Genomic DNA, 20,486 nt, shown 5'->3' on the forward strand with positions numbered 1-20,486 from the left:
GGCCTTCCTTGTCCTGTCTCTTTAGTCGCCTTTCATTTGGGTCAGTTCCCCCGCCTTCCTTTGTACTTCATGCCATGGCATTGCTGTCAAGTGCAGGGCAGTTACCTTGCAGAACCTCGCTCTGTGGGCTAGCCGGTGTGTTCCCATGATTGGACCTGGGTGGAAATTACACAGCAGAAATGCCCGGCCCTGCTCAATGTGACTTACGAGGAGCGTTCAGAAGGTCAGGAAAGTCCTTGCTGAGGTCAGGCCACAGAGCAGAGAGCTGAGTGATGAGGAGGGGTGCCTTCTTCACAGGGGTCTGGGCTAAGCAGCCGGCCCCTCTGAGTGTGAATCTGTCTCCCGCTCTGTTTCGCGGCGTATATGAGGTACCGACCTTACACCCACGATCTGAGGGCTCACTGAGAGAAGGCAGGGAGGTGCGCACTATCACAGAATAACCTTCTGAGCCCCAAGCATAAGGCCAAGAGAGCTTTTCAAAGGGCCAGGCCCTTGTCACTTCCTTGCTGAATGACCTTGGACACATCTCTTTCTGAACCTCAGTTTCCCCACCTATAGGTGGGGACATAAATAGTGTCACTTATAGCCACACTGGATGTATAAATCCCTTCACCAGGACCTGGCATTTGGCCAGGGTGTCACACCTGGGTCAGCTCTGGTGGTGTTGGCAGTGGCCCAATGGCTGCTTCTCACTGTCACGTGCTATGGCAGAGGTAGTGTGGTGCAGTGGTTACACAGTACAGGCTTCAGAGCTCAACTGCCTGGGTTGGAACCCAGGCCCTGCCACGTTCTGGCTGTACAATCCCAAAGCAAGTGACTTAACCTCTCTAGGCCTCAGTTTCCTCGTCTGGAAAGTGGGCATGACAACCCCGCTTCTCAGCATTATCACGAACACAGATGTGATACGCAGAAAGCACTCAGAGTGCAGCTGGCCGGGGGCTGAGTGCTCTGAAAGCGATACTCATCACTATGAAATATTCACGACCCTCGGGGCTGTGACGATCTTCAGGCCCAGGAGACTGCCCAGACACATGCCTCTTCCAGCCCGGTCCTCGGCAGATGGCTTCCCCCCCAGAAGACCCCCTGCACGCTCACCCCTTCCTCCATTTTCTCTCTCCTTCAGTTCTTTATTCAGGATGGCGGGGGCTCTCCCAGGTCCCCATGGAGCATGTGGTTTACTTTCTCATGCACGGTCTTGGCAGGGCTCCTTGTACAAGGCACTTGAAAAAAGGTGAGCATGTAAATAAGAGCCCGTCCTCTGAGACAGCCAGGGCCTGCCAGCTCTTCAGAGGGACAGGCCCACCCGGGGGAAGGTGCGGAGGGTGCAGGAGCCCCTCCCGCTCCCCCTTTTGTAAACCTAATAATTAAATAGTACTCGCCGTGGGCCTGGAATGTGCTTGTCATTGACTTCTATAAACTTGCTCATACCCTGGCCCGTAAAGTGGGTGCTAGGACCCCTGTTTATAGATAAGGAGACTGAGGCACAGAGGCTAACTCACCTGCCTACTCCCCTCACCTGACTTACAGAATTCACTTTCTCTGCAAGATTTCCCCTGAATGAACAGTTATATAGCTTTAAACTAGTATATCTATTTTTGAAAATGGCTGCATTTAATACAGTGTTCCCATGTTACAGGTGGGGAACTGAGGTCAGGAGAGAGTGGAGGGGTTTCGTCCACCTCATTCAGGACTGGGGCTCAGGACTCCTGTCACTTGTCTGGGGATTGGGACACAAAGGAATGTGTGTGTGTGATGGATGGGGAAGTGGCATAGACCCTCCCCCAGTAACCTCGTCCCCTCAGGAGCTACGGGAGCGAGTCCTCAGAGGAAAGTACCGGGTCCCTTTCTACATGTCAACAGACTGTGAGAGCATTCTGCGGAGATTCTTGGTGCTGAACCCAGCTAAACGCTGTACTCTCGAGGTACGACTGGCCCATGCCCCTCCCCTTGCAGCCTTGTCCTGCACCTCTCTTCTCCCCCGCCCACCTGCCTAAATCCGCTGCTGGAAGGTGGGAGGAACCAGGCAGCCCAGGAAAAGGCTCCCAGGCCTGTCCTGATGCCACCCCCCACCAACAGCCTCACCCACGCCGCCATGCTAGTAATTAGCTAATGAGCTTCTAGGATGATTACAGGGTGCTGGGGACCCAGGTGATGCAGGGAACGGGAGGGTGGCATCAGGAGGCTCCAGCAGAGGCGTGGGGCACGGGAGTGCTCGCTCTCAGGAAGCTGTCAGTCCCGGGGTATTAGGCCTCGGAGGTGGGAAGCTGTATTTTTCCCGGTTTCCTCAGACATCTGTCTTCCCATTCCTTGCCCTGCTCCGATTCCTGCAGCAAATCATGAAAGACAAATGGATCAATATCGGCTATGAGGGTGAGGAGTTGAAGCCATACACAGAGCCAGAGGAGGACTTCGGGGACACCAAGCGAATCGGTGAGGGTCAGGGAGCATGGGAGCGCCAGCTCCTCGGAGCCACGGGCCACAGAGCCAGGGGCGGGAGCTTCCCAGCACCCACCCCTTTGGTTAGTGCATCAGAAGTTTGCAAGGCAATGAGGGAGAGCAGAGAAGTCTAGGCTCTAATCCCTGTGCTGCCACTTTCTAACTGTGTGGCCCTGGGCAAGTGGCTTCCCTTCTCAGTATGTCTGTTTATCTGCAAAATGGCATATTCATAGAACTTATCTTACAGGGTTGTTGTGAATATTAAATGAGTTAATCTACAGACTGCACTTTATATTAGGCATGTAATAAATGCTGACATGTGATAGCTTTGACTATTAAGACACAAAAAGATGTCACAAATCACTTCCAGAGAGTTTGGGTACAAGTCATTGGTGAGCTGCATGTTTGGGAAAAGCTGCACCTTGACACGGGCCTCACCTTCCACTCCTTTGGTCCTGAACCCTCCAGCCTAGAACCTTTGAACACTTGACCCCTAAAGCTTTAGCCCTGGAAGAGCCCCTGAGGGACCATCTGGTAACCCTCCATTCTACAGCTGAGGAAACTGAGGCCACCATTCAACGTGGCCACCTTCATCAGGGACTTTCATGGCTGCAAGTAACAGAAAACCCAGGCCATTCTGGCTTAAACCAGATGATAATAATAGGTTGAACCATATGAAATTGCCATTTTTTATGGTTTAACCTATTAGTGATAAGTTATTTACAGAACTAAAAAAGCCAGGGTACATCAGCTATCAGACACAGCTGGATCCAGGTGCTCGGAGACAGTTGTTGGGAATCTTCTAAGTGGTAGTCTTTTTCCAGGCAGCCCTTCCCCCCCAGGAGCAAGCTGGCAAGGTGGCCTGGACACCTCATCAGGAAGAGAGCCACTTCCTAATGTTCCACTAAAAGCACTAGGCTGGTGCCCATTGCTACCCCTCAGCCAATCAGTGTGGCTTTGGGTATGGAACACTCTGATTGGCCAGACCTGGGTCACATGCCTGCCCTCAGGCTTAGAGCAGACCGGAGTCAGCTAAGTGATCTGAGTAGGAAAGGAATGTTCAGCCAAGGAGTATCTGGGTACTCCTGGAAGAAGGGGGAATGGGTACCGGACAGGCCAAAGTGTGGAAAGGAAGGGTCTAGGTAGACTGAACCCCCTCTCTATCCCCTCTTTCAGAGGTGATGGTGGGTATGGGCTACACACGAGAAGAAATCAAAGAGGCCTTGACCAGCCAGAAGTACAACGAAGTGACCGCCACCTACCTCCTGCTGGGCAGGAAGACTGAGGTCAGAAGGTGCCAGGGGCACTTGGGATGCGTGAAGCCTGGGGTGGAGGGACTTCTGGGGCAGAGGGTACATGGGGCTGGGGCTCCTCATCTGTCGTCCTCCTGCAGGAGGGTGGGGACCGGGGCGCTCCAGCGCTGGCTTTGGCAAGGGTGCGGGCGCCCAGCGACACCACCAATGGGACAAGCTCCAGCAAAGGCACCAGCCACAGCAAAGGGCAACGGAGTTCTTCCTCCACCTACCACCGCCAGCGCAGGCATAGCGACTTCTGTGAGTACGGGACCACACCCACACATGCCCCCCCAGCCCCAAGGCCTTAGCCCTGTGTTATGTCAGGGTTCTCTGGCTAGCAAGCAACAGAAACCCTCTCGAGCCCATTGTATCCGAGAGAGGACCTTCTTATAAAAATGCGGAAACGGTGCGTGGAACTTGGAGGCAGGAATGTGCAAACAGGCCCAGAGTAGATGCTGTCTGTGTCTTGCTTCCTCTCTGCGTTTGGTTTTTCCTTTTCCTTTTATCTCACCTGATCCTTTTCCAGGCTTTCAGTTCCTTACATCTCGGTTCTAGAGATGGGCTCAAGTTGTACCTGGAAATCTCGTTAGTCCACTTGTCAGGGAGAGCACTCTAATATTGGGGCCCCGCTGGGATTAATCCACTGTGATCGGGACAACAAGAAGACACATTGTGCAGAGTAGCTGCTGAGAACTTGCTCTCTGGCATCTCCTTCACACTGACGTGACGGGGCTCTTTCCTCCTAGTGGAAAGGGGCTAGAGAGACACCTAATTGTACCCCACATTCTATAACTGAAAGATATTGCCTGCAGAAAATGAATAAGACACCACCACCACAGATTAGGCATAGAAAATTCCAAGAGGTCTCTTACCTATACCTTCATCAAATGGTAATTCTCTCCACTATTTTTTAACAACTTTATTAAGATATGATTCACATACTGTATAATTCACTCATTCAAAGTGTCAAATTCAATGGTGTTAGTATATTCACAGAGTTGTGTATTCATCACCACCATCAATTTTAGAACATTTGATTAGCCCAAAAGGCAACTCCACAACCCTTAGCTGTTGACCTCCAGTCCCCACTCCACTCTACCCCCTAACCCCTGACAGTTAACCTGGTTTGTTGTTTTTTTTTTTATTTTTCTGAAGCTGGAAACGGGGAGAGACAGACAGACTCCCGCATGCACCCGACCGGGATCCACCCGGCACACCCACCAGGGGCGACGCTCTGCCCACCAGGGGGCGATGCTCTGCCCTTCCCGGGCATCGCTCTACCGCGACCAGAGCCACTCCAGCGCCTGGGGCAGAGGCCAAGGAGCCATCCCCAGCGCCCGGGCCATCTTTGCTCCAATGGAGCCTTGGCTGTGGGAGGGGAAGAGAGAGACAGAGAGGAAGAAGGGGAGGGGTGGAGAAGCAAATGGGCGCTTCTCCTATGTGCCCTGGCCGGGAATCGAACCCGGGTCCCCCGCACGCCAGGCTGACGCTCTACTGCTGAGCCAACTGGCCAGGGCCAACCTGTTATCTTCTGTACAGATCTCCCTGTCCTGGACATTTCGTGTAAATGGAAGTAGACCATGTGTGGTCTTGGGGTCTGGCTTCTTGCACTCAGGGTTATGTTTTCGAGGTCCATCTATGGTGTAGCATGGATCAGTACTCCATTCCTTTTCATTGCCAAATAATACCCCATTGCATGGATAGACCACATTTTGTTTGTGCATTCACCAGCTGATGGACATTTGGCTGTGTCCACCCTTTGGTATTGTGAATATTGCTGCTGTGAACATGTACAATGTTTTTGTGGATCTATGTTTTCCTTTCTCCTGGGCATTTACCTAGGAGTGGAATTGCTGTGTGATAACTACTTGAAACAGTCTGAGGAATGGCTGGGTGGTCTCCAGCTCTCATTCTTGTACAGCTCTGTTTCTCTCCGCAGGGAGGCTCTTTACTCTGGGACGGCACTAGTGTGGAGAGGGAAGTGTCAGGACGCTCGGCCCAACCTGAGCAGGAAGTGTGTGGTTTTGGAGGGTCAGACCATTCTGCCCCCCCCACCCTATAAAATAGAAAATTGGCCCAGAAAGTCCCTGAGAAGCTTGTGACTCTAACATTCTATGGTTAAAGCATGGTATCCTCTAAAAATCCCCACACGGGCACCTGGGTTCCATGGGTTCTCAGGGCAGAGGATTGTTGATGGTGCCCATGTCTGTCATTGGGGAGCATATTGTGGTTTTTGGACTTTGACCATTAAGGTTCCTGAGGATTTAACCAAAGTTCTGACTATCTAAAGTTCTAGAACATGTTTAGCCCCCTTGTTCTGAAACTGTACATTCCTAAGATGTTCTAAGGGAGGTTTGTTTTGTTTTTGAAATGAAAACAGTCACATGCTTCAAAATTTGATGGCGTAGAAAGGGCAGACAGTAGAATAGTTTTTGTTCAACATGTTTGAGCCCCCCCAACCCGTTCTCCTTGGAAGCAGCCACTGTTACTGGTTTTATATAAATTCTTTTGTTGAGGCTTCACCTATAAATACATAAAGAGGTGGATATGAAAAGAGAGAGGGAGAAAAGAGACAAAGATATAATATTATGTTAACATTAATATACTATAAATATATTTTCCCTTTTTGGAGCTACTCTTATATAAACAAGGAGATATAGATAAATATGTACAAATATACATTTTTCCTCCTTTTTTATACAAATGATAGCACACTGTGGACCTCATGCCTTGCCTTTTCTGTTTTGTAGTCTGTCTTGAAGATACTCTATTGCTACATAAAGAGCTTTTTTTTTTAAATTTTTATTTCTTGATTTTAGAGAGAGAGAAAGGGGAGAGAGACAGGAACATCGATCTGTTTCTGCATGTGCCCTGACTGGGGATCAAACCAGTTACCTCTGTGTTTCAGGAAGATGCTCTAACCAACCGACCTAGCTGGTCAGGGCTCCAATTCTTCTTTATGGCTGCATAGTATTCCATTGTGTGGGTATATATTCTTATTTAGCTCTTCCTCTATTAAGGGGTGTTTAAGCTGTTCCCAGTCTTTGGATCTTAAAAAAAAAGGACTGATCGATGCATAAGCAGCCTCTGTGTGCGTCATGTTGTTTTCGTTAAGCTTCCGGGTCAGTACACGTGCGTGTGTCATTTTGGCAGATATTGTCAGAATGGCCTACGCAGGGACTGTGGCCTGTGTGAGGAATTTTAAGGGTCTCAGGATCACCCAGAATAGGTTCTGGCTTTTCCAGGTGACACCAGCCCTTAACTGTCCCCTCCCTCTACCAGGCGGCCCATCCCCCACACCCCTGCACCCCAAGCGCAGCCCAACCAGCACGGGGGAGGCGGAGCTGAAGGAGGAGCGCCTGCCGGGCCGGAAGGCGAGCTGCAGCGCTGCGGGCAGCGGGAGCCGAGGGCTGCCCCCTTCCAGCCCCATGGTCAGCAGCGCCCACAACCCCAACAAAGCAGAGATCCCAGAGCGGCGGAAGGACAGCACGAGCACCCCTGTGAGTGGCCAAGGCTAGGGGCAGGGGGCAGGGGCAGGGGTGCACCCAGCCGAGGCCCAGCCTACAGATGCCACTGGTCACATTTTATCAGACCCCAGAATTTCCCATCCTGTTCCCCTGACCACCACACAGGACTCCCTGTTACATCTACCCATTCATTCATTCATTCATTCATTTGACAGACATTTATTGAGCATTCTCTCTTTGCTTGATCTCGTACTTGATGTTAGTGTGTAAATTAGCATTTAGTGTTGGGAAGAAGCACACAACATGCTTTGGGCAGAAAGGATTTAATACGAGGAATTGGGTGTGGTGCTTACAAATGGGAGGGCTGGGGGAGCAGGCCAAAGAGCAGGCCTGTGGGAATGACACCTTGTCACAGCAGACCTAACCCACCGAGGGAGCGGCCGCCTCTGAGGCACTGTTCAATTCAGAACACAGTCATGGCTGCAGTGCAGGACTCAAACTTTGTCCTCGATCAGAAGGGCCTCTTAGCACCCAGAGGTCTGGAGAATGGGCATTGGGGCCCTGCTGAAACAAAGACAGACAGTCATAACCTGGCTGGGTGAGCACAAGTCAAAGGGAGTAGGAAGTGGCTGCCACCCTATAGCCACCGTCCAGATCGTCATGAGTGCAAAGATTAGCAGAACGCATTCCTGCCCAGCACCTGAACTGCAGAGGAGGCGGAGGAGTGTGATACTTGACTTTCCTGCTTCTGCAGCTCCCTAGAACAGTCTGGTGCAGGCTGAGGGAACCAGAATACCCTCAACATTGGGACACAGGGGTAGAGGCAGGTTATACGAAAATTGTCAGGTCTCTGAAGCCACATAGACCAAAGTTTGAACTACTTTGATGAGCTGTGTGTTCTTTTTTTTTTTTTTTTTGTATTTTTCTGAAGCTGGAAACGGGGAGAGACAGTCAGACAGACTCCCACATGCGCCCGACCAGGGTCCACCCGGCACGCCCACCAGGGGCGACACTCTGCCGACCAGGGGGCGATGCTCTGCCCCTCCGAGGCGTCGCTCTGCCGTGACCAGAGCCACTCTAGCGCCTGGGGCAGAGGCCAAGGAGCCATCCCCAGCGCCCGGGCCATCTTTGCTCCAATGGAGCCCTGGCTGCGGGAGGGGAAGAGAGAGACAGAGAGGAAGGAGGGGGTGGTGGAGAAGCAAATGGGCGCTTCTGCTATGTGCCCTGGCCGGGAATCGAACCCGGGTCGCCCGTACACAAGGCCGACGCTCTACCGCTGAGCCAACTGGCCAGGGCCGAGCTATGTGTTCTTGAGCAAGTGGCTTTACCTCTGTGAGCTACAAAAGCACCCTGTGAAATGAGCTCATTAAAAAACTTGGGTTGTTGTGAGATGAGAATTTTGTATATAAAGTACTCCACACAATGTCTGGCTCAGTAAGCACTCACTGAAAGCTATTGTTATTGTGAAAATAAGCCTACGTCTTAAGAAGCTAGAAAATGAACAGCAAGTTAGCCTCCACCCCAAAAAAAAGTAAAAGAAAGGAAATAATAAAGAGAAATCAATAAAGGGGAAACCAGATGTCCACTACAGAAAATCAACAAAGCCTAAAACTGGGTTTTTTTTTAAAGATTAATAAAAACAGTGGACTCCTACCAAAACTGATTAAGAAAAAAGATAGCAAACGCAAAATACCAAAGTCAGAATAGAAAAGAAAACTGTGTTTTAACATAAAAAGATAGTAAGTAGGAACTACTTTAAGCCAATAAATTTGACAACTTAGATGAAATATACAACTGCCTTTAAAGACACAGTAAACCAAAACTGACACAAAAAGAAAAAGAAAACCTGAACAGTCTTATATTCTTTTTTTTAAAGCTTTTTTTTTTTAATTTTTTAATTTTTATTTTATTTATTCATTTTTAGAGAGGAGAGAGAGACAGAGAGAGAGGGAGAGAGAGGAGAGAGAGACAGAGAGAGAGAAGGGGGGAGGAGCTGGAAGCATCAACTCCCATATGTGCCTTGACCAGGCAAGCCCAGGGTTTTGAACTGGGGGCCTCAGCATTCCAGGTCGACCTCTTATATTCCCTGCGCCACCACAGGTCAGGCCTCTTATATTCATATTAAAAGGATTAACTCCATAATTTATAATCTGCCCATAAAAAAAATTCCAGAGACAGATGGCTCTAAAGTGGTAGAATTCTTCCAAACTTTGAAAGACAAAATACCAATCTAAGACAAACTACCCAGGATTAGAAAAAAAGGGATCACTTCCCAGTACAGTTTATAAGGCCATATAATCCTAACATGATAATTCCTGTCCTCAGAAAGCTCATAGTACTGTGTGAGATAAGGACGTATATGTGAACACATGTTGACAATACAAAGTGATCAAGGTTGTGTTGGGGGTACGTTATATGAAGTGATGATTCACATGTACATAGGAGTGTGTCAGGGAGAAGTAGGAGGAATATCCAAGCAGATGAGACAGTCTGGGGAAAAGCAAAGAGGAGGGACACAGTATGGCATGAATACATTGTTATTTATTTATTTTTGAGAGAGAGAGAGACAGGGACAGGCAGGAAGGGAGACAGATGAGCAGCATCAACTCATAGTTGTGGCACTTTTAATTGTTTGTTGATTGCTTTCTCATACATGCCTTGACTGGGGTTGGTGGAGGGGGGGCTCCAGCTGAGCCAGTGACCCCTTGCTCAAGACAGCGATCTTGGTCTCAAGCCAGTGACCTTGGCTTCAAGCCAGCAACCATGGGGTCATGTCTATGATCCCATGCTCAAGCCGGCGACCTCAGGGTTTCAAACCTGGGTCCTTAGCATCCCAGGTCAATGCTCTGTCCACTGCACTACCACCTCATCAGGTATGAATGCATTTTTTAAAGTTTTATGGACTGTACCAAGGGCTGGTGGGGCAGGGAGACAGGTGGACAGGGCTGTCCTCTGGAACCTTTCCTGACTATCCTCTCAGCACCAGTGGCCAGCTGTGGCTCTTGCTTTGATTGCTGGGAACCTCACTTCTTTGGTTCCTTTAGCCCAGAGTAAACCATCAATTTACACACAGGCCTCTGCTTTGTTCATAATGAAGGAGGCCAGGAAGGGGGAAAATGGGGAGTGAAGGGGTACCCCTTCATGTCCTCACTCCTCTCTGACCGTGTCTCCCACAGAACAACCTCCCTCCCAGCATGATGACCCGCAGAAACACCTATGTTTGCACAGAACGCCCAGGGGCTGAGCGCCCATCCTTGTTGCCAAATGGCAAAGAAAACAGGTATGGAGGGGGTGGCAGTGGAGAAGGGGGGTGTTGAAGTGAGCAGGGCCCCTGCGATCTGAGGTGGTAGATGTTAGGGAGAGGGGAACCATGGGGGCGGGGGAATGTATGTGTCCGCCCTTCCCTTGGCAGAATCTACCCATGTTCTCACCCTCCCAGAGCCCCCTGAAAACCCTCCACCCTCAATTAATCAGTCATCAGCACAAGGAAGCAGTCTGCCTTGTTCTCTGCCTACGAGCCTTAGAAATCTGAGTTGATTATTTTTGAATGATCCATTTTTAGAACTTAGAAGCCCCAGAATGTCACAGATTCCACATCCTCTGGTTGGCTGGTTTTCAGACTTACTTGCTCGAGTCTGTTCAGTCTCTCTCAGCTGGCAAGTGAGGGAAAGTAGCACAGACTGGCCGGCGTGTCACCGGGAACGAATTTGTTCGTGTCAGAGTTCAAGTCCGGGGCGGGGGGGACTTCAGGATAATGACACTCCTGCCCACCAGGAACTAATAGGAATATAAAAATAATAATTTATCAAGCAGTACCCATGTGCCAGGCTTCTGTATCTTAGCTGAATGCCCCTACCAACTCTGTGAGGTAGGTCCTGCATCTCCGTTTTACAGCTGAGGAAATGAAACACAGAAAGGTTTAATAAACTGTCCAAAGCCCCACAGCTGGTAAGTCAAGGAGCAAAGATTCTAGACTAACTCCAGAATCTGTATTTGTAACCACTGTAATGCATAGCCTCCAGTTTTGGTCATGAGACAGTGTGTAGCTAGCTTATAGACTCAGCTGCTGAAATGAGACTCCAAGGTATCACGGCTTGAATGAGATGGAGGTTTAGTGCTCCCTGGCGTAACCATCCAGAGGTAGGTAGGCAGAGGCCTCCAAGGACCCAGATTGACTCTACCAGGTGGTCTCAACATGAGGCTTCAGCTCTGAGTCTCAGGCTATTGCTGCAGCGGCCACCATTTCCCAACCAGCTAGAAAGGCGGAAAGAAACTACAGGGCAAGCAGCATTCTTTTTAGATCCGGAAATAGTACCAAGCACTTTTGTTTATATCCTCGTAGACAAAGCATGGTCATATGACCACCCCTAGCTGCAAGGGAGGCTGGGAAATGTAGTCTCTGGCTGGGTGGCCATGTGCAATGCTCCTGCTCTTAGAGCAGGGGTCAGGAACCTTTTTGGCTGAGAGAGCCATGAACGCCACATATTTTAAAATGTAATTCAGTGACAGCCATACAACGATCCATGTACATTACACATTACCCAATAAAAATTTGGTGTTGTCCCGGAGGACAGCTGTGATTGGCTCCAGCCATCCGCAACCATGAACATGAGCGGTAGGAAATGAATGGATTGCAATACATGAGAATGTTTTATATTTTTAACGTTATTAATTTTTTTATTAAAGATTTCTCTGCGAGCCAGATGCAGTCATCAAAAGAGCCACATCTAGCTCGCAAGCCATAGGTTCCCAACCCCTGTCTTAGAGGATTGGTTACTATAGAAAAACAAGAAGGATGGATTCCGGGGGAGGGGTAGTGCCATCTGCCACAGTCAGGGTTTCCTCTTTGAGATCCAGGATGTTGTTGGGGTCCTTGGAAGGATAGAAATTGGGGTCTGGCCCCTGCTGCCGGGACTAGGAGGGTTCAAAGGGCAGGAGGAGAGTCCTGGGGCAATGGGGCCACCACTGCCCACACAGCATCTTTTTTTTTTTTTTTTTCCCTGAAGTTGGAAACCAGGAGACAGACTCCCACATGCGCCTGACCAGGATCCACCCGGCATGCCCACCAGGGGGTGATGCTCTGCCCATCTGGGGCGTTGCTCTGCCGCAACCAGAGCCATACTAGCGCCTGAGGCAGAGGCCATAGAGCCATCCTCAGCACCCGGGCCAACTCTGCTCCAATGGAGCCTTGGCTGCGGGAGGGGAAGAGAGAGACAGAGAGGAAGGAGAGGGGGAGGGGTGGAGAAGCAGATGAGTGCTTCTCCTGTGTGCCCTGGCCAGGAATCAAACCCAGGACTCCTGCACACCACGCTGACGCTCTACCACTGAGCCAACCGGCCAGGGCCCCACGCAGAATCTTGAGAGAGTTAGGAAGAGGGTCCCTTTCTCTTTATTTTCACCTGTTGAAAAGTTGTTGTAATGAATATAAGTAACCATGACGTTTACATCTATTTCTTTCCCAACTTTGGATAATGAAAGTTGAGATAGTACAGTATTTGTAAAATTGATTTGATTGCTGAGGTTTGGGTGGCAAATAGCAAAGGATTCATCCAGAAATGTATCTGAATCTATTCAGTAGCTGGCTTTGGAGAAAGCAGAGCTGGGATAGGGGCCATGTAGAGCAGGTACAGCTTGAAGAAGGGACAGTTTGGAGGAGAGACAACTTTGTAAGGGTTTACACAGTATGCGGCCTGCACGGTCTGCCCTGTCTCTGAGCTCTAGGTTGGTGAGGTTTCTGATCTCAGGACCGTGCGGTGAAGGATCAGAAGTACTGGGGACTTGGCCATCCTCGGGGTCCCACCCTGATTGTTCCTCTCTGCCCACAGCTCGGGTACCCCACGGGTGCCCCCTGCCTCCCCCTCCAGTCACAGCCTGGCACCCCCATCAGGGGAGCGGAGTCGCCTGGCACGGGGCTCCACCATCCGTAGCACCTTCCACGGTGGCCAGGTCCGGGACCGACGGGCAGGGGGCGGGGGAGGCGGGGGCATGCAGAATGGGCCCCCTGCCTCTCCCACACTGGCCCATGAGGCCACGCCCCTGCCCACTGGGCGGCCCCGTCCCACCACCAACCTCTTCACCAAGCTGACCTCCAAACTGACCCGAAGGTGAGTCCCCCAGGACATGGGGAATAGGGGTCAGGGTGGGGAGCTGATGGGGCCTAACCTGTCTTCTGCTCTACTCTGCCTCCTCTACCTCAACATCATCTCCTTTTCCTCCTCTTCCTCCTCCTCCTGCTCCATCACCCTCCGCTCCCTCCTCACACTGCAGGGTTACCCTCGATCCCTCTAAACGGCAGAACTCTAACCGCTGTGTTTCGGGTGCCTCTTTGCCCCAGGGATCCAAGATCAGTAAGTCCTATCTGCCCCACACTCTCACTGGCTCTGCCTCCCTGTCTGCATGTTTGAGCTGTGTGGGCAGGTGTGGGGGAAGGGTCCGTTAGTGGGAGAGGGGGTCTGTACATGGGATCATTTACTCACTCATTCAGTAAACAATAGTCTGGCCTCCGGAGCCAGACAGTAGAGTTTTCGAACCTAGCTCTGCTGAGTGACCTTGAGCAAATCACTCAACCTCTCTGGGCCTCACTTTTCTCTTCTGTAGAGTGGGGACACTAGTAACCGTAGCTCCCTCGTGGGGTTACTGTGCAGACTGAATGATGTGATACATGGACCGAGCTTAGAATGTTGCCTTGGAAAATGCTTTACAAATGTTTGCCACGATTATTCATTGAGCACCTGTGTGTGCCTGGCTCCACTCTGGGCCTGGGAGTAGGTGAACAAAGTGTAGCTTGCCAACCTTGCCCAGGCAGAGCCAGCATCCTGCTAGGAGACCCAGACAGTAAACAGTAAATAAGTGAAATACGTAGACCGTCAGGCAGGGACAAGTCCTAAGGAGAAAACGGGGGGGGGGGGGGGAGTGTGGGAAAGGGCGGGCGCGGTTTTAAATGGGGCCAGCCTCCTACGGAGTTATCATTGGAGCAAAGCCTGAGGAAGGGGTGCATGTGTCTCACCCTTTTATTCTGTGGGTGTCTCTGCCCACCCCCCTCTTTCTTTTGTCTTCCAAATTCTTCAGTATCTTTCCTATGACCTGCACTAACCATTTCAGAAGGGGCTCCTGTCCTGGGCATGGAAAGGGAGATCAAATCCTGACTCGAGGCCCTCCCCTGCCCAGCTCCAGCCAGCAGCGAGGAGCTGGAGCAAAGGCAGGGCCTTCCCAGAGTCTTGGACACAACTGGTTGGGGAAGGGGCCTCCTTATGTCCAGATTAAACCTTCTGTCTCCCTCTCCTCTCCTAGGGTCTCAGACGAACCTGAGAGAATCGGGGGACCTGAGGTCACAAGGTGAGTGCATGTTCCTACCCTTGACTGCCATACCAGCCCCTCCCCCTTTACCTGCCGCAGACCCCTGCTTGTCTCAGCACATCCCCCAACTCACCCCTGGCCCTTAGATGGATGGGACCTGAGCCTCATCTTTCAAAGCCAGCTCCCTGAAATGCCCCTGGGACCCTCCCTTCTCTACCAGCAACTCGTCCTCTCCCCTCCACTGATACCCCTCATTCCCACCCCATCCCTGAGCACCTTCTCTTGACATTCTTTAATTCCGCCTCTTCTGTGTATAACCAGCTTCTTTCCCTGTTGACACCACACCTCCTTTCCCTATCTCATCCAGTGAGGCAGAACGGTGGCCGGCCGCTCTGGGCCAGCCAGTGGCAAACATTATATATGCATCCCCAGGTGGAAAATAGTTTAGACTTTGAGGGCCAGTCTCTGTCATGCTTATTCAGCTCTGCAATTGTAGCGCAAAAGCAGTCATATTCAATGTAAACACAAATGGGGGTGGCTATGTTCCAATAAAACTTTATTTACAAAAGCAGGCAGTGTTGTACTTTTCCAAGCCCTGCTTTAGTTTGACACAATACCAGTTTGGATATCCCAGTGGAAATAAAGAGCTGGTCCAGCAGTTTCAGCAAAGTCCTAGTACTGGTCCTGGGTGGTTGGCTCAGTGGTAGCATGTCGGCCTGGCGTGTGGGGTCCTGGGCTCGATTGCCGGTCAGGGCACACAGGAGAAATGCCCATCTTTTTTCCACCACCCCCCCTCGCTTCTCTCTCTCTCTCTCTTCTCCTCCCCTCCTACAGCCAATGCTCAATTAGAGCAAGTTGGCCCAGGGCGCTGAGGATGGCTCCATGGCCTCCACCTCAGGTGCTAAAAAAATGGCTCCGGTTACAATGGAGCAAGGGCCCCAGATGGGTAGAGCCCCCTAGTGGGCTTGCCAGGTGGATCCCAGTCAGGGTGCATTGGGGAGTCTGTCTCTGCCTCCAGTCTTCTCATAAATAAGTAAATAAATAAATAAGTAAGTAAGTCCATAAAAAAAAAAATGTCCCAGGACTGTCTGACCTGTGGTGGCACAGTAGATAAAATGTAGACCTGGAAAACTGAGGTCGCCAGTTCAAGACCCTGGGCTTGCCTGGTCAAGGCACATGTGGGAATTGATGCTGCCTCTTCTTACCCCCCTTCTCTCTTGTCTCTAAAATAAATAAATCAAATCTTCAAAATGTCCCAGGACTGACTCTCATTGGTTGGGACTTGTTTACGTATCCAACCCCTCGGCCAGAGGGGTGTACTCTGGTCAGATCTAATCATGAGCTCATCCTCCAGCCAGTCATAGTGGCCAGGGAGCTGGAATTCTCCCATTGGCCAGAAATGAGTCATGTGTTCACCCTTGGCATTGAGAGGCAGTCAGTCCCACCTAGACCAGAAAGACTAGATCTGCAGTGCTTCTCACAGCAGACACAGTTGGTACTTGAGGTAGGATGTTTTTTTGCTGTGCAGGGCCCTCTTGCCCATTGCAGAACATGTATGACCCCTGATCTTCCCCATACACAACATAATAACGCCCATAGTGCTCCTATCCCAAGACATTGTAACAATAAGAAAGCCCCCAGAAATTTCCACATATCCTCTGAGGGCAGTACTGCTTCTAGGTGAGAATCCAGAATCTAGAGTAGGGAGGGTTGGTCCTCCAAGGGAAAAGTGACTGCTCTTACCAGAGAATGTATTTGTTAAGAAGCAAGCCCAGCCTAACCAGGCGGTGGTGCAGTGGATAAAGCGTTGGACTGGGATGCAGAGGACCCAGGTTTGAAACCCAGAGGTCGCCAGCTTGAGCACGGGCTCATTTGGCTTGAGTGTGGGATCATAGATGTGAGCCCGTGGTCGCTGGCTTGAGTCCAAGGTTGCTGGCTTGAGCAAGGAGTCACTCGCTCTGCTGTAGCCTCCTGGGCAAGGCACATATGAGAAAGCAATCAATGAACAACTAAGATGCCACAGTAAAGAGTTGATGCTTCTCATTTCTCTCCCTTCCTGCCTGACTGTCCCTCTCTGTCCCTCTTTCTGTTTCCCTCTGTCTCTCTGGCTATAATTAAAAACAAAGAAGCAGCAAGCCCAGCTTCTAGAGCAAAGAGACCCCAAAATGCAGACAGGAATACATTTCTCCTTTGCACAAACCCTGCAACCAGGCCAGGCTAGGCTGGCAAGGCCTCTGCTCCATGAGGTCATTCAGGCGGGCAGTTCTCGGATTGCGTCCCTTAGAGCCCTGGTTGACAAACTGCAGCTTGCGAGCCACATGTGGCTCTTTGGCTCCTTGAGTGTGGCTCTTCCACAAAATACCACGTGTGGGTGCTACCTTGATAAGGAATGTACCTACCTATATAATTTAAGTTTAAAAAATTTGGCTCTCAAAAAAAATTTCAATCATTGTGCTGTTGATATTTGGCTCTGTTGACTAGTGAGTTGGCCGAACACTGCCTTAGAGCTGGGTCACGTCTTCCCTGTTGAGGCTGGCTCATGCTGTGGCTGGGTCCAGCTCACAGGGCATGGGGCACGCAAGGCCAGGGCATGCAGTGTCCTCTGCAGGAGATGGTGTGAGTGGAGTTGCACGCATGTCACTTCTTGCATCCTGGAAATTTGGAGACAAGGCAATGCCTTGCTGCGGGGGGGGGGGGGGGGGGGGGGGCTGCGAAATGTAGTCCACAGCTGGGCAGCTGTATGTCCTTCTGCAGCTTTGTCACTGGGGTAAAAGGATCTGTCCTCAAGCGGGAACAGTGGGTTACCTTTCTCTCCTCTCCCATCTGACCTCTAATATCTTCCCACTTCAGTTGCCATCTACCTTGGGATCAAACGGAAACCGCCCCCCGGCTGCTCCGATTCCCCTGGAGTGTGAAGCTGACCAGCTCGCGCCCGCCTGAGGCCCTGATGGCGGCTCTGCGCCAGGCCACCGCGGCTGCCCGCTGCCGCTGCCGCCAGCCACAGCCGTTCCTGCTGGCCTGCCTGCACGGGGGTGCGGGCGGGCCCGAGCCCCTGTCTCACTTCGAAGTGGAGGTCTGCCAGCTGCCCCGGCCGGGCCTGCGAGGAGTTCTCTTCCGCCGCGTGGCAGGCACCGCCCTGGCCTTCCGCACCCTGGTCACCCGCATCTCCAACGACCTCGAGCTCTGAGCCACCACGGCCCTGGGTCACTTCCTCTTCCTCTTCCTTGTCCCCTTCATTTCTACAAAAGGGAAAGGATCAGGGAGGGGATTCTCCCTTTGTCGTCCCTTCAGTTGCCCTGGATTGGATTTCGGGGCAGACTGTCTTTTCTGCTGTCCCCTGGGAAGGCTTGGTGGGAGAGAAGAGCGCACAGGCTGGGGGGGGGGGGGAGCTGGCACCTTCCCGGACCCTCCGCCAGGCCTGTCCACCCTCACCCTGCCATGGGGAACCTGAGGAGACTTTGGGGGCTGAGCAGGGGCAGGAAGGGAAACTGAGGACACTTCCATTCCATCCAACAGTTCAAGAATTAGGCCTTGGGCAGGGGCAGGAAGAATTGCTGAGACTAAAGACTGGAGAGTTTGGGGGCTGGGAGTGGGTGATCAGAGAGGCAGACTCCTTCCCCTTCCCTACCCTCATGCTCGAACCCCTCTCCCTGCCCCAGGCCAGTGCGGGGCACTTTGTACAAATCCTTGTAAATACCCCCACGCCCTCCCCTCTGCAGAGATCTCTGAGGAGCTGCCGCTGCCGCCTCCGGTTTTTAAGTTATTACACCCCCACCCTCCTCCTGTTGGCCCCTCACCTGCAGCCTGTTGTCCAATAAACTTAGGAGAGCCCCCCTCCCCCACGCTGACCCGGGGTTTTCCTTCCCTGCCCTCACCTACAAGTGCGATGAAGAGGAGGGGTGTGACTTTGGGCAGTGCTTTCTCCTTTGTGAGCATCGGTTTTCTCATCTGCAGAATGGGGGTGGGGGGGTGGCAGTCAAGGATGATTGTGGAAGAGGGCAGGACAGAACTCGGCCTCATCCACGAGGCCCCCAGTTCCTATTTGGGATCCCCATTCATCCACTCACACGCCCACCCACATGTCATACTGGACTCTAAGCCACTTCTTACTCCAGTAGTACATTTATTCAATAAAAAGTCATTGACCGGTGCCTACTTGGTGCCAGGCCCAGTGCTGGACATGAAGACATAGGAGCCCTGTCTACAGGGGACACATGGCTTCTGACACAAACACTAGAGTCACCATTGTGGAAGAGATAGGAAGTTGGGGAAGGCACTGCAGAGGAATCCATGCCAAAGCTGGGTTTTCAAGGATGAATAAGAGTTGGCCAGGTATTGGGGATACCCTGGGCGAAGCCTGGAAGCGAGGGTGCATGGTATATCTTCAGAGAATTGTGGGTGATTTCAGTGGGGCTGCTATGTTGGGGTGGGTGGAGAATTAGCAAGAGAAATGCTGTATTAGGACTAATAATCCATCTGCACTTAAGCCAAAAGCTACTTGTTTGCTTATGTTATTTAATAGTCCAGGGGTGCCCTGACTTCAGATATGGCTCGGTCCAGGCAACAGGCCACCTCCTCTCGGCTTTTATTTATTTATTTATTTTAGCTAGAGTTTCATTCTAGTAGTTTTTATCCAGTAGACACTTCCTGAGGGCAGAGTGACCCCAGCAGTTTCAACCTGAATCCCTCCGGTTTAGTTGGTGTGGCAGGAATTTCCTCATTGCCAACCTCCAGCCAGAGTTCCTAGACTGTATAGACCCAGTAAGTCATGTGACCACTCTGAAACCAATCACTGAGTCTCATGGGTCAGGCTTGTACCTATAGCTGGACTTGAAGGGGGTTGCCCAAAGGAAAGTCAAGAAGTCCTGAATGGCAGGGAAATGGAAGCTCAATCGACTTAAGCAACTGAGAACCATGCAGTACAGGAAGGCAGATCTTGTTCACCCAAGACCTTGTGGGCCAAAGTGAGTGAGCTGGTATATACTCCAGGGCACTGAGGAACCATGGAGGGTTGTATGCAGGGAAGAGCCTTAACTGTGTGCTTCAGTTGCCCATTTGAGGCATGGTAGGGTCGACCATTGTGTTTCTCATGAGGCTGAGAAGAAAGTCACGTGTGAAATGAGGGGTGGTGAAGATTAAGAGTGATCAGTGTTGCCTGACCAGGCAGTGGTGCAGTGGATAGAGCATCAGACTGGGACGCAGAGGACCCAGGTTTGAAACCCCAAGGTCACCGGCTTGAGCATGGGGTCATAGACATGACCTTATGATTACTGGCTTGAGCCCAAAGGTCGCTGGCTTGAAGCTGGAGGTTGCTGGCTTGAGCATGGGGTCACTCCCTCTGCTGTAGCCCCGCCCCCTCCATCAAGGTATATATGAGAAAGCAATCAATGAACAACTAAGGAGCTGCAACGAAGAATTGATGCTTCTCATCTATCTATATCCATTCCTGCCTGTCTGTCCCTATCTGTCCCTCTCTCTGACACTGTCACCAAAAAAAAAAAAAAAGTGATCAGTGTTTAGCCTGACCTGTGGTGGTGCAGTGGATAAAATGTCGACCTGAAACGCTGAGGTTGCCAGTTTGAAACCCCGGTTTGCCTAGTCAAGGTACATACAGGAAGCGACTACTATGAGTTGATGCTTCCCGTTCCCCCCACCCCCTTTCTCTCTCTAAAAAAGGGGGGTGGATCAGTATTGAAAAATTCAGGAGCTGAGGCAGAATGGCATTCCTGTATTATGACAGCAGCCAGAATAGTGAACTGCTGAAAGGTGTTTATAGTTGAGAGACCAGAAAAATGAGGGAGGTGGGAAGGGAAAGCAGCCCTATACTGGGGGCGCAGTGGTGACAAGGACAACCCCAGCCCTGCCCTCAGGGCTCACAGTCCAATGAAGGAGGCAGCTGTGTCCTCGTGCTGATCCAGACTGGGCAAAGCTGGTATGGGGGAGCCCAGGAAGCCCGCACTAGCCAAGGAGGGCTTCCTGAAAGAGGAGCAGC

The 20,486-nt window shown here is 51.3% G+C and overlaps 1 protein-coding gene and 1 non-coding gene across 3 annotated transcripts in view; one reads left to right on the plus strand and one right to left on the minus strand.

The window, feature by feature from the left end:
* MARK4 (microtubule affinity regulating kinase 4) overlaps positions 1–18,992 on the plus strand; it is a 32,966-nt gene extending 13,974 nt beyond the window's left edge. Inside the window, exons 9-18 of one of the 2 annotated variants that reach the window (XM_066373740.1) lie at positions 1,803–1,922; positions 2,331–2,430; positions 3,613–3,722; positions 3,830–3,989; positions 7,014–7,231; positions 10,375–10,478; positions 13,024–13,302; positions 13,466–13,545; positions 14,489–14,533; positions 17,345–17,543. In XM_066373740.1, the coding sequence (XP_066229837.1) occupies positions 1,803–1,922; positions 2,331–2,430; positions 3,613–3,722; positions 3,830–3,989; positions 7,014–7,231; positions 10,375–10,478; positions 13,024–13,302; positions 13,466–13,545; positions 14,489–14,533; positions 17,345–17,409 (1,281 nt within the window). In that variant the 3' untranslated portion in view covers positions 17,410–17,543. Of the gene's footprint in view, positions 1–1,802; positions 1,923–2,330; positions 2,431–3,612; positions 3,723–3,829; positions 3,990–7,013; positions 7,232–10,374; positions 10,479–13,023; positions 13,303–13,465; positions 13,546–14,488; positions 14,534–17,344 lie in introns of both variants that reach the window. The other variant, XM_066373739.1, reaches the window with a different exon arrangement.
* On the minus strand, positions 8,419–8,494 carry TRNAT-UGU (transfer RNA threonine (anticodon UGU)). Its single transcript has one exon. It is a non-coding gene; the product is annotated as a tRNA-Thr (tRNA).
* Positions 18,993–20,486: the final 1,494 nt, after the last annotated feature.

The sequence above is a fragment of the Saccopteryx leptura genome, chromosome 3, assembly GCF_036850995.1.
Source record: "Saccopteryx leptura isolate mSacLep1 chromosome 3, mSacLep1_pri_phased_curated, whole genome shotgun sequence".
In the NCBI taxonomy this organism is placed as follows: domain Eukaryota; kingdom Metazoa; phylum Chordata; class Mammalia; order Chiroptera; family Emballonuridae; genus Saccopteryx; species Saccopteryx leptura.